We start from the raw sequence: 13447 nt of genomic DNA on the forward strand, positions 1-13447 counted from the left end.
CTGCAGCTTAGGTCTGCTCCCTGCTGGCAAGTGGATATCCCCCGAGGGCTGCCGGGCTGCCAGAGGGATGTCTGATTGCCATCTTAGGCCCAATCCCCCGGGGAGCGGGCCTAAGCCAGCAGGTGGTCATCCCCCGAGGGGTCCCAGACTGCAAGAGGGCACAGGCCGGGCTGAGGGACCCCCCGCCCCCCAGTGCACAAATTTTTGTGCACCGGGCCTCTAGTATAAAATAAATATCAAAAATATAAGTCTTTGTTTTACTATGGTTGCAAATATCAAAAAATTTCTATATGTGATACGGCACCAGATTTAAGTTAGGGTTTTTCAAAATGCTGACACGCCGAGCTCAAAAGGTTCGCCATCACTGCCCTAGGAGATGTATCGGTGAAGAAATTGCTTCGGCATATGTCTGAGATTTTGTTGCCTTTGGATTCCTTTAGTATTTTTATGGTTTTCCGTCTTACATTTAAGTCCTTTATCCATTTTGAGTTTATTTTTGTGTATGGTGTAAGTTGGTGGTCTAGTTTCATTTTTTTGCATGTATCTGTCCAATTTTCCCAGCACCATTTATTGAAGAGACTGTCTTGACTCCATTGTATGTTCTTGCCTCCTTTGTCAAATATTAATTGAGCATATTGGTTCGGGTCGATTTCTGGGTTCTCTATTATATTCCATTGATCTATATGTCTGTTCTTGTGCCAGTACCAGGCAGTTTTGAGAACAGTGGCTTTGTAATACAGCTTCATATCTCCTATCAAATTTCTGTATTCTCCCTCCCATATATTAAGCACTAATTGTCACTTCTAGGCAGGGTAATTTTGAGGGCTTATTTCAGCTAGTGTTTCTATATATGTTTCTTTTAGTTCTTAGTGTTTTTTTTGTGTGTTTTGTTTTTTTGCCTACAGTTTACTTGTCCATAGTTTTTAATGACCTTTAAAACTATGCAAAGCCTTCTTCAGAAAGTATTCTTTTATAACATCCATCTGGTTTTGAGTATATATGTACGTATCTATCTGTATACCTATGTTGGTAGGTAGGTAGGTAAATAGATAAATGAAAGAAAGAAAAAGGAAGGAAGGGAGTGAGGGAGGGAGGGAGGAAAGAGAAAGAAGGAAGGAAGGAAGGAAGGAAGGAAGGAAGGAAGGAAGGAAGGAAGGAAGGAAGGAAGGAAGGAAAAGGAAGGAAGGAAGGGAGAAGAGAGAAAAGAAAGAGAGGAAGAAAGAAAGGCAATTGCTTGGTTTGTCTTCCGATGTCTACTTGTAAATGTTTTCTGTTTAGTTCAGTCATTTTCATGTGTCTTGTATTTCTCTGGTAAGGTTGAATATAGGTTTATGATTGGCAGAGACCTTGTCATCTTCTTGTTGTATCTCTTTGATGTTCATAGAACACAGTTAAACTTAAAACATGCAAACAATTCATTGTATTGGCATATAACTCTTCCAAGGAAATACTTGAACCCCTTTGGGCACTTTTTTTGTTAGATTCTCTAGAAAAGGAGATACGTTAAAGCTACTAGGTGACTCCTAAATTATAGCAAGGTAAATTCTCTTGATACTGATCCTCTGGTTGAATCTTCCTTAATTTTAATTTTAATAAAATAAATATTTTTATTGATTACAGAAAGGAAGGGAGAGGGAGAGAGAGATAGAAACATCAATGATGAGAGAGAATCGTTGATCGGCTGCCTCCTCTACATCCCCACTGGGGACTGAGCCTGTAACCCAGGCATGTGCCCTGACCAGGAATTGAACCATGACCTTCTGGTTCACAGGTCAACACTCAACCACTGAGCCATGCCAGCCGGGCTGGCTGTCATTTTTAATGTTGAATTCCTGATGTCAGACTCTTTAGATCTTTTGTGTTGATCTGATGGGGTATTCAGAGAAAAATCTTCAGTCTTCTATCGGTAGAGTATGTCTGTCTAAAAAGTTCTGAGAACATTTCCAGGCAGAGCTTTCAGCATATCTTCTAATTTCCCTTTTTGCAGAATGGTGTCTCTGGATGCTAGGTTATAACTTGGCTTGGACTGGGTCCTGTGTTCACATCTACTGCATGCTGTCATGCAGTAGATGTGAAGCGCATTTCACACGTGGCACAGCAGAGGGCAGCAGTGGCAAGTTGTTCGTCTTCATCTCACTTTTCTTCCAAGCTCATCCTACTGTCCACACAGCTTTCTCCACACATGCAAGGCTCTTTGAACATTTTATTTAGTTTTCCATTCTGCATTTCAGGCAGTGCTTCTAATTGTTTTCTTTTTAGGAATATACTGAATGAAACTGGAGTTCTTAATTTAAAAGTTTTATAAAAATAATAAATAAAAATAATCATTAGGTAAAGTGAGTAGTTTGCGGGATATTTAATCCTGGTGGCATCCTAGAGGTGTGATTTGAGATTAAAATAAACTTAAAATGTTTTGGTTATGTTTGTAATTAAAGCTTTGGGATGTGAAATCAGCAAATGAGAGGAAAAGCATTAATGTGAAGCAGTTCTTCCTAAGTTCAGAGGAGCCTCAAGAGGATATAGAAGTGATCGTGAAATGTTGTTCGTGGTCTTCTGACGGTTCTAAGATAATGGTGGCAGCAAAAAATAAAATCTTTGTAAGTACCAGTATTTTAAAAAGCCAAATTTAAAGAAAATTAAAACTTCTGTTGATTTTTGCATTTTTACATTGTTTATTGAAATAAATAAAGTATAGCTACATGATTTAGCTCTGTGCTCTAGGGGATGTCGATAGGCCTTGTGAGAAAAGGTCTCCATGGTCATACAGGTTTAGGAATGGCATGTATTGCTTCCCTCTTATAAGTAATTAGTGTGTACTAACCTATTTAAGGCTTCAAGAAGTCCTACAGTACAGAAACAATTGGTGTTGTTTAATCCAGTGTTCCTCGGATTTATTAAGAGCATAGAATACTTTCTGTATCACTTCTTGTTGTTGTTTTAAAATGTTGAATATGTTGATTCAGGTGATTAAAACTTTTTTTTTAATCCTCACCTGAGGACATGTTTTCATTGATCTTGGAGATAGAGGGAAGGAGAGAGCCAGAGAGAGAGAGAGAGAGAGAGAGAGAGAGAGAGAGAGAGAGAGAGAGAGAGAAACCTTAATTGGCTTCCTCCTGTAAGCACCCGAACTCTAGGGATCAAACTCGAAACCTGGGTACATGCCCTGACCAGGAATCGAACCTGCAACCCTTCGGTGTACAGGATGACGCCCCAACCACCTGGCCAGGATTTAGGTGATTTTCAGAGTGCTTTCTTACCCCTAAAATTTTGTGATTTTGTGACTGATAAGCAAAAAATATTCATCAGTGCCTGAAGACAATTGTGAGATTTCTATGAAGTAAATGAGGAAGATATGCAAAAAAAGTAAAAGACAAGGAAATGCCTTCCTCCTCTTTCAAATCTAATAATAGCTTATATTTGTAATTTCTTTTCATATAAATACCCAAGGGACAAGCAGATTGCAATTGCCCAATGATAATAATGAGACAAATTAGGTTTAGAACAGCCAAGGAATTTGTTCAAAGTTACATCATGACTTGGAGAGCCAGATTTTATGGCTCAGCAACATTACATTCTAACAGTAATTTTAGAAGATTTGAATAAGAGATATTACAGTTTTATTTTTAGCTTTATTGAGGTATAATTGACAAATAAAATAAAAGATATTTGAAGTGTATAATGTGATGATTTGATATATCACTATACACTATGAAAGGATTCCCCCAATCAAAATAATACAACTGTTATCTCACATGTTTACCTTTTTTTGATGAGAACATTTAAGTTTTATTCTCTTCAGAAATTTCAGTTATGCAATAGTGTTCTTAACTATAGTCACATGTTATACATTAGATCCTAAGACCTTATTCATCTTATAACTGAAAGTCTATATTCTTTTACTAACTTCTCCCTTTCCCCCTCATTTCAGATATTACATTTTAAAGAACACATTGAAATATACCATATAGTTATATAAAAACTCACTGAGGTATTGTTTACGTTATTATTATTGATCTAGTAGCTGTGACCCTTGGATCTTGGCTGCTTATAGGTTTATACCCCTTTATCAGGAAACTAAATAAAAATATCTCCTTTTGTCTTAAATTTGTGAAAGACTATAAGAACAGAAAAGAAACCACTACATTTACAACTTGAAGACTACAAATATTTTTTGTTATAAAATATATAGATGTAAAATTTGCCACTTTAACCATTTTAAAATGTACAACTTGGTGACATTAATCATATTTACAGCAGTGTACAACTGTCACCACTGTTGCTAAAAATATTTTTCATTCCAAACAGAAACCCTAACCCTATAACTAGTATAAAAACTCCATATCCCCTTCTCCCTGGAATCTCTAGCGACCTCTGATCTAATCTTTGATTTTGCCTATTCTTATTTAATGTAAGTGGAATCATAAAATATTGAACCTTTTGTGTCTGGTTTATTTCATTTAGCATACTATTTTCAAGGTTCATCCATATTGGAACATGTACCAGAACTTTTATGGCTACCTAATTTTTCATTCTATGGATAGATCACATTTTATCCTTTCATTTGCTGATGGACATTTGGGTTGTTTTCAGCTGTTGGCTATTATGAGTAATGTTGCTATGAACATTGGAATGCAAGTATCTGTTTGATCCTCTATTCTCAATTCTTTTGTGTATGTACCTGGAGATGGAAGTGCTGGGTCATAGGGCAATTCTGTACTTAGCTTTTTGAGGAACCACCACATTTTTCCATAGCATCTGCACCATTTATATCCCCATTAGCAATGTACAACAGTTCCAATTTTTCCATATCCTTGTCAACACTTATTTTTCCTTTATTGTGTTATAATCACGCTATTACATGAAGTGGTATCCCATTGTAGCTTGATTTGCATTTCCGTAGTGACTAATGGTATTGAGCAGAATTTGAACATTTTAGAAGATATGTTACAGTGAGAGAGGGAAATAGTTTTATATTGCATGAAATGCCTTCTTATTTTAAAAATCTAGACCAGTTCCTTATTTTACCTGCTAAAATAAAGCTACCCGCCCCAGCTGGTTTGGCTCAGTGGATAGAGCGTCGACCTGTGAACTGAAGGTTCGATTCCGGTCAAGGGCATATGCCCAGGTTGTGGGGTCGATCCCCAGTAGGGGATGTGCAGGAGACAGCCAATCAGTGATTCTCTCTCATCATTGATGTTTCTATCTCTCTCTTCCTCTTCCTCTCTGACACTAATAAAAAAATATTAAAAATAAAATAAAGCTACCCTAAGATCGCCCTTAACTACATGTAGATCCCAATTTCTTACTTTTGGTCTCTCCATTCCCCTCCTCTTATTTCTTTCCAACTCTTTTGTGTTGTTAGTTCACACCTATTGTTAGGTATCTTCTTTTTGCTACTCAATAATCAGGATAGCTGGCTATATCATATTTGCCAAGTTTCCTCTCTCACTCTCAGCCATTAATTTTTAAAAATGACCTGTCCTGGAAGGCATTTTAAGTATGATTCCCTGTCCTTTGTGGTTCACCCCTGATGCTGTGCTGCGTACCATCTGTGCATGCTGCATTCCCAGGACATTTTCATGGCTTATTTTCCTTTGTAAGACTGCCTTGCCCTTACATTGCTATACTGTATACATATTGGTATCAGTGTTTGTATCATTTGGAAAAATTTTTGAAGAGTATACTCAGCATTTAAAAATATTTCAAAAATTGAAATGAAGTTTGAGTTACTCAAAAGTAGCTCTTCTTTGGTTAAAAAATGGGAAAATGATTGATTGTAATGGAGTAATTTGGTAGCTCTGAAGAGAACTAGAAATGATTGAACTAATTTCATCCTCTGCAATATATTATTTTGATCATCTTCATTTGTGATTATCCATTTTCTTTTTTGAATAAACAAGCATTAGGAAGAACTGCTCTATATGTTAATTGGGCTACTCCATTTTTTTTCCACAGGGGTTCTGTTTCTCTCTAGGCCAGAGAGATCATCTGTGATAAACTTTCTTTTATAGGAAACATGTTTCAAGATGAGTGATATTTTAAGAGTATATATGTATTGATTTATATCTTATGACTGTTAATAATATGCTAATTATCAGTAATTATAGTGTATTTTCAGGGTTTATACTTTATATTTGAAATGGCGGGATATTCTTTTAGAAATAAATTTCGATTCAGTTTGGATATAGCTTATTTTTAAAAATATTTTACTTTCATAGCTTCTCTCTTTTTTATGTTGACAGCTTCTTGACATTAATACCAGTGGCCTATTGACAGAAATCCATATAGGCCATAATAGCACCATCCGGTACTGTGACTTCTCCCCCCATAACCATTTGGCAGTGGTGGCTTTATCCCAGTACTGTGTGGAGGTGAGTAATTGAATTTACGCTGTGAAGTCTGGGTCTCCAGAGGTACAAGGATGATGAAGAATGGGCTGCTTAAACCATTAATTGCTGAGGATGTTTGCTTGGGAAATTGTATTTTCTTCATGGCATAATGACTTGTAGCTTTAAACTAGATGGCTATCTTTATTACTTTAGCAGGTTAAAGACTTGACTGTATGACAAATCATACTGGGGATGACAGTATTATTCACCAAGTATTTGTTGGATGGGTAGTATGTGCCATGGTCTGAGGAAACAGTGGAATGACCACTGTTTTTCGAAGCAGAAACAAAGCATCTCTTAAACAATAGGCATAGGCTCTTCTGTAAAAGTAATGATGAGAGCTGAGTCCAGTTCAGATTTCTTAGATCACTGAGAAGGATCAGATGGAAGATCCTATCTAATAAAAGAGAAACATGGTAATTAGCCGTACATCTGCTACCCTTCCCATTGGCTAATCAGGGCGATATGCAGGCAGCTTGAAGCTAACATGAGGCTTGCTTGCTTCAGTGACAGAGGACTCCAATGTTCCCCGCCTGCCTTGCCGGCCTCTGAGCTTGCAGTTTGAAACATTGTTACAAATATAGAAGCTAAACAAAACCCCAGAAACCTGCTTTCAGCCCGCCAGGATCTCAGAGCTAGAGTTAATACAGTGTTTCGATTATAGAACCCAAACAAACCAGATACCTGCTTTCAGCAGCAGAGGCCTCAGAGCTGGAGCCAGAGCTAAAGCTGTCCCAGAATAAAAAAAAAAGAAAAAAAGGAGCAGTTTGGAGCTTCAGTCACCCGCCAGCCTGAAAACAGCCCTCAGCCCCTCACCCAGACTGGCCAGGCACCCCAGTGGGGACCCCCACCCTGAAGGGTGTGTGACCAGCTGCAAACAGCCATCAGCCCCTCACCCAGGCTGGCCAGGCACCCCAGTGGGGACCCCCACCCTGATCCAGGACACCCTTTAGGGCAAACCAGCCGGCCCCCACCCATGCACCAGGCCTCTATCCTATATAAGGGTAATATGCCTCCCAGCACCGGAATCAGCATGACAGGGGGCAGCGCCCAAACCCCCTGATCGCCCTGTGGCTCTGTGTGTGACGGGGTGGGGCCACAACCTCCCTGTCCACCCTGCTCTGTTCGTGACAGGGGAAGGCGCCCGAACCCCCTGATCAGCCCTGCTCTGTGCCTGATAGGGGGGAGCTCCCCAACCCCCTGATCGCCCTACGGCTCTGTGTGTGACAGGGTGCGGCGCCCCAACCCTGATTGGCCCTGCTCTGTGTGTGACAGGGTGCAGCACCCCAACCCTCCCCCCCACCCCCACGGGCCCTGCTCTGTGGGTGACGGGGTAGAGCCATAACCTCCCCATCGGCCCTGCCCTGAGTGTGAGAGTGGTGGCGCCCCAACCCCCTGATCGGCCCTGCTCTGTGGGTGATAGAGGGCGGCGCCCCAACCCCCCCCACGGACCTTGCTCTGTGTGTGATGGGGTAGAGCCATAACCTCCCCATCGGCCCTGCCCTGAGTGTGACAGTGGCAGCGCCCCAACCCCCTCATCGGCCCTGCTCTGTGTGTGACAGGGGGCGGTGCCCCAACTCCCCTGTCAGCCCTACTCTGTGAGTGACGGGGGAGCTCCTCAACCCCCTGATGGGCCCTGCTCTGTGCGTGACAGGGGGTGGTGCCCCAACCCCCTGATGGGCCCTGCTCTGTGAGTGACAGGGGGCAGCGCCCCAACCCCCTGATTGGCCCTGCTCTGTGCGTGATAGGAGGTGGCGCTCCAACCCCCTGATTGGCCCTGCCTTGAATGTGACAGGGGGCGGTGCCCCAACCCCCCAATTGGCCCTACCCTGAGCGTGACTGAAGGTGGCATCGCAACCTCCCAATCTGCCCTGCTCTGTGCATGACACGGGGCGGCGCCCCAACTCCCCAATCGGCCCTGTTCTGAGCGTGACTGAAGGTGGCATCGCAACCTCCCAATCTTCCCTGCTCTGTGCATGACAGGGGAAGGCGCCCAACTCCCCAATCGGCCCTGCTCTGAGCCCGACCAGGGGCTGCACCTAGGGATTGGGCCTGCCCTCTGCCACCCAGGAGCAGGCCTAAGCCAGCAGGTCGTTATCTCCCGAGGGGTCCCAGACTGTGAGAGGGCACAGGCCGGGGTGAGGGACCCCCCTCCCCCCCGAGTGCACAAATTTTTGTGCACTGGGCCTCTAGTATATTTATAATTGGTTAATGTAGGATGTTCATAGCTAAGCACTAATGAATAAAATGACTCTTTTGTTTGTAATTTAGAACTTAACCTCATAGGTTTATATTCAGAGTCTGTGCCTCTGGCCCTGGAAGAATCCTACCCAGTGAATTGGTATATTTTTTTAAAAAGCAATGAATTCCCTGATATTTTTCTTCCAAAGATGGTTTTTCCATGCTTTGTTACTACCCATTTCTTAAGTCGTTCTTACTACCAGGTAATTTGAAGTCCTTTCTGATTACAGCCCATGAAAATGAGGATGGGCCTTTATCTGGAAAATAATTTGGTTCACAGGTTCTCTTCAAAGGAAGCTTGACTACTGCAAGCACTTCTTCAGTGTTCTGTGCTTATTTCAGCAATTTTTAGTGAGTTTGCCAATCTTGCCCTACTCTGAAGGGGTGTGTGTGTGTGTGTGTGTGTCTGTGTGTATGTGTATGTGTGTACGTGTGAGAGAGAGAGAGTTGCTGAACTATAGGCATTCAGTATGGAGAGACAGATGAAATGAGAGTGATGGATGAGTTCTGTAAGTTCCTCGTAATTCTAAGTTCAGCAGTGTGATTAGAATTTCCCTGCCAAGAATCGTTCCAGTGGGAGCAGAGGCAGTGAGTGTGAACAAACTCGTCCTATTTGAAACAGTGGGGAGTAGGGTGCTGTGGGCAGTGTTCTCTTTGGTAGAGGCCTTGGATTGAAATTTTCAGATCTGCTAGGAATCTTGCACCTTACCTGGAGATCCTCAAGGTAGGTGTGGTTGGAAATTTCCCCTTTCTGGATTTTTTTTTTTTAATCCTCACCTGAGAATATACGTGTGTTTTTTTAAAACAAATCATTATTATTATTGATTTTGGACAGTGAGAAAGGGAGAGAAAGAAACATCAGTGTGAGAGAGAAATATCGGTCTGTTGCCTCTCTTACGTGCCCTGAGTAGAGATCGAACCTGCAAACTTTTTGGTGTAGGGGACAATGCACCAACCAACCAGTCACCTGGTTAGGGCCTGCTCTGGGTTTTGTCAGGATTTTTTAGGAGGTGTGGAGATGCAACCCATCTTTCTGCTTTCCCTGTAACTTCTAAAATCTGTATCCTATTCTTAGAAAGCTCCTGGGAACATTATCTTTTCTTCTTGAAATACAGAGATGAGGTTTGGGAGGCTCCGGGTAACAAAGAAATGATGGGGGGAGAACTAAAAAGGAAGAGAGGGAAGGATTTCAAGGGAGATTTTTCAGTAGTGTAACCACTTTCATCTCTGTGTCCCACCTTGGACTCTAGAGATAAGGCAGAGAAAATTTCATGTACTTAATTTGTAGCCATAGAACTCACTGATTGAAAACCACTGGGCATGTGATGAAGCACTTGTTTGTCCATGCTATTCTGAAATCATAAAGTAGGTCTCTAATTCAGAGTGTAATGAGAGGAACTCGGGCACATATGGTACTTCATTAGACTGGAATATATTTGAGTCATTTACAGCAGTACTGAGGACAGAATACAGCCAGGCTGGTGGTAGACACTGACAATTTGTAACAAGCATGAATAACAGGAGAAATGTGTACATGTACAATTAGTACCTTCATTTGTTATAGGATTTTGCAATCAGTTAAAATGAGGATTAGATGACAGTGGAAAATAGTCTGAATATAGAAGCTTCTTGTGTTTATCTATTTTTTTAAATTGATTTTTAAAAAACACATAAAACGTTTGCATGATTCTACACCAAAGCTTTATAATAAGTTATACTCAGAGAAGTCTTGCTTTCATCATTATCCCTTCCCGTCCACTCTTTTCCACCCTGTCCATAGATAACCATTTTGGTTTTTGTTTAACATTCCAATGTTTCTTTTTGCATATATAAGCAAGTATTTATACGTACTGTTTATCTCCACATTTGTATACATTTATATATTTACCGTTTCTTATTTTTTTATATTGCATAGTGTGTATATACATATATGTATGTATTCTTCTACAGAAATATATATACTCTGCTTTGTTTTTGTAAACAGCATTGCCCAGAAACTAGTCATTATCAGGATGCTTTTCTCATTACTGTTTTTGTCCTCATAGTAATCCATTCAGTGGGTAATATATGTAATTTATTCAGTTGGTCCTGTTGGTCATTTGAGTTGTTTCCAGTTTTTTGCGATAAAAAATAATAAAATGCTCTGACCAGGTGGCTCAGTTGGTTGGAGTGTTGTCCCATGCACCAAAAGGTTATGGTTTGATTCTAGTTAGGGCATACACCTAGGTTGTGGGTCCTATCCCTAGTTCGGATGTGTACCGAGGCAATAATAAATGTTTTTTTCTCTCTCTCTGCCCCCCTTCCTCTCAAATTAATAAACATATCCTAGGGTGAACATAAAAATAAATAAATAAATAAATAAATAAATAAAAAAAATAATGAAATCAATGAATAGTCTGCACAAGTCATTTATTATCTACTAGAGGCCCGGTGCACAAAAATTTGTGCACTGGGGGGAAGGGGGGGTTCCCTCAGCCTGGCCTGTGCCCTCTCACAGTCTGGGACCCCTTGGGAGACAACGACCTGCTGGCTTAGGCCTGCTCCCGGGTGGCAGAGGGCATGCCCAATCCCTAGGTGCAGCCCCTGGTCAGGCTCAGAGCAGGGCCGATTGGGGAGTTGGGGCGCCGCCCTGTGTCATGCACATAGCAGGGTGGATCAGGAGGTTGCGATGCCTCCTTCAGTCATGCTCAGGGTAGGGCCAATTGGGGGCTTGGGGCACTGCCCTCTGTCACACTCAAGGCAGGGTCGATGGGGAGGTTGTGGCGCCACCCCCTGTCACGCACAGAGCAGGGCGGATCAGGTGGTTGGGGCGCTGCCCCTTGTCACTCACAGAGTAGGGCCCATCAGGTGGGTTGGGGCTCCGTACCCTGTCACGCACAGAGTAGGGTCGATCAGGGGGTTGGGGAGCTCCCCCCGTCACGCACAGAGCAGGGCCCATCAGGGGGTTGGGGAGCTCCCCCCTGTCACGCACAGAGCAGGGCCGATCATGGGGTTGAGGAGCTCCCCCCTGTCACTCACAGAGTAGGGCCGATAGGGGAGTTGGGGCACCGCCCCCTGTCACACACAGCAGGGTGGATCAGGGGGTTGGGGCGCCGCACCCTGTCACAATCAGGGCAGGGCCGATGGGGAGGTTATGGCTCTACCCTGTCACACACAGAGCAGGGCCTGTGTGTGGGGGGGGTTTGGGTTGCCACACCCTGTCACACACAGAGCCGCAGGGTGATCAGGGGGTTGGGGAGCTCCCCCCTATCAGGCACAGAGCAGGGCTGATCAGGGGGTTGGGGCGCCTTCCTGTGTCACGAACAGAGCAGGGTGGATAGGGAGGTTGTGGCCCTGCCCCCTGTCACACACAGAGCCACAGGGCGATCAGGTAGTTTGGGTGCTGCCCCCTGTCACACTGATCCCGGTGCCTGGAGGCCTTGTGGCTCCGCTGATCCCGGTGCTGAGAGGCATATTACCCTTTTACTATATAGGATAGAGGCCTGGTGCACGGGTGGTGGCTGGCTGGTTTGCCCTGAAGGGTGTCCTGGATCAGGGTGGGGTCCCCACTGGGGTGCCTGGCCAGCCTGGGTGAGGGGCTGATGGCTGTTTGCAGCTGTTCACACACCCTTCAGGGTGGGGGTCCCCACTGGGGTGCCTGGCCAGTCTGAGTGAGGGGCTGAGGGCTGTTTTCAGGCTGGCAGGTGACTGAAGCTCCCAACTGCTCCTTTTTTTCTTTTTTTTTTTATTCTGGGACAGCTTTAGCTCTGAGGCTTGGCTGCTGAAAGCAGGTATCTGGTTTGTTTGGGTTCTATAATCGAAACACTGTTTCAACTCCAGCTCTGAGATCCCCGCTGGCTGAAAGCAGGTTTCTGGGGTTTTGTTTAGCTTCTAAATTTGTAACAATGTTTCAAACTGCAAGCTCAGAGGCCGGCAAGGTAGGCGGGGAACATTGGAGTCCTCCGTCACTGAAGCAAACAAGCCTCATGTTAGCTTCAAGCTGCCTGGCTGCCGGCTGCCATCTTGGCTGGCAGTTAATTTGCATATCTCCCTGATTAGCCAATGGGAATGGTAGCGGAGGTATGGCTAATTACCATGTTTCTCTTTTATTAGATAGGATAATAATGAACGTGTAATATGCTAATTAGACTGAACAGCCGAACGACCTTCCGGATGTCCTTCTGGACGAAACCAGGGCTGCGAAGGCTGAGCCCCTTGCACGAATTTCGTGCATTGGGCCTCTAGTACTTATATAAAATGCTTATGATTGTGACTTCCTGTATGCTGTACTTATTCTGTAGTTGTGGAATGTGGACTCCTGTTTAAAAGTGGCTGATTGCAGAGGACATTTAAGTTGGGTTCATTGTGTGATGTTTTCTCCTGATGGATCATCGTTTTTGACATCTTCTGATGACCAAACAATCAGGGTGAGAAATACTGACATTTTTGTTTTAGACATTTATTGATGGTAAGCTAAACCTCCTACAAATTAAGAAATTGATGGGCTGTATCGGGGGAAGTGAAATAGGAAACCAGTACATTTAGATTTATCCTTGAAAAGTGCTGTTATGTGGACATAACAGTTTCATTCATTTAGGACATGTTCATTGAATATTACTATGGGCCAGGTGCTGGAGGAGTCCAGTGATTAAACTGTATTTTGGTTAATTTAAATATGTTACATTTTATTCCTCAGAGTAGTATTGACTATTTCCTCTACCTTGAATTCCCACATATAGTTTCTTGCCAAATCCAATGGATCCTACCTTTCCATTTTCTATCATTTATTTCTACTTTTCCATTTCAAGTTTAAATACTCATTACCTGTTGCCTCTCTT

The 13447-nt window shown here is 43.0% G+C and overlaps 1 protein-coding gene across 8 annotated transcripts in view; it reads left to right on the top strand.

The window, feature by feature from the left end:
• Window positions 1–13447, top strand: part of APAF1 (apoptotic peptidase activating factor 1) — an 85870-nt gene that overhangs the window by 41191 nt on the left and 31232 nt on the right. For 6 of the 8 annotated variants that reach the window (XM_036298246.1, XM_036298253.1, XM_036298245.1 and 3 more), the window contains 3 exons: window positions 2436–2597; window positions 6243–6371; window positions 12911–13036. The exons of 1 other annotated variant lie outside the window; for it this stretch is intronic. In XM_036298246.1, coding sequence (XP_036154139.1) covers window positions 2436–2597; window positions 6243–6371; window positions 12911–13036 — 417 coding nt within the window. The remainder of the gene's footprint in view (window positions 1–2435; window positions 2598–6242; window positions 6372–12910; window positions 13037–13447) is intronic. One more of the 8 variants, XM_036298250.1, reaches the window with a different exon arrangement.

This window comes from Myotis myotis, unplaced genomic scaffold, assembly GCF_014108235.1.
Source record: "Myotis myotis isolate mMyoMyo1 unplaced genomic scaffold, mMyoMyo1.p scaffold_m19_p_3, whole genome shotgun sequence".
Classification (NCBI taxonomy): domain Eukaryota; kingdom Metazoa; phylum Chordata; class Mammalia; order Chiroptera; family Vespertilionidae; genus Myotis; species Myotis myotis.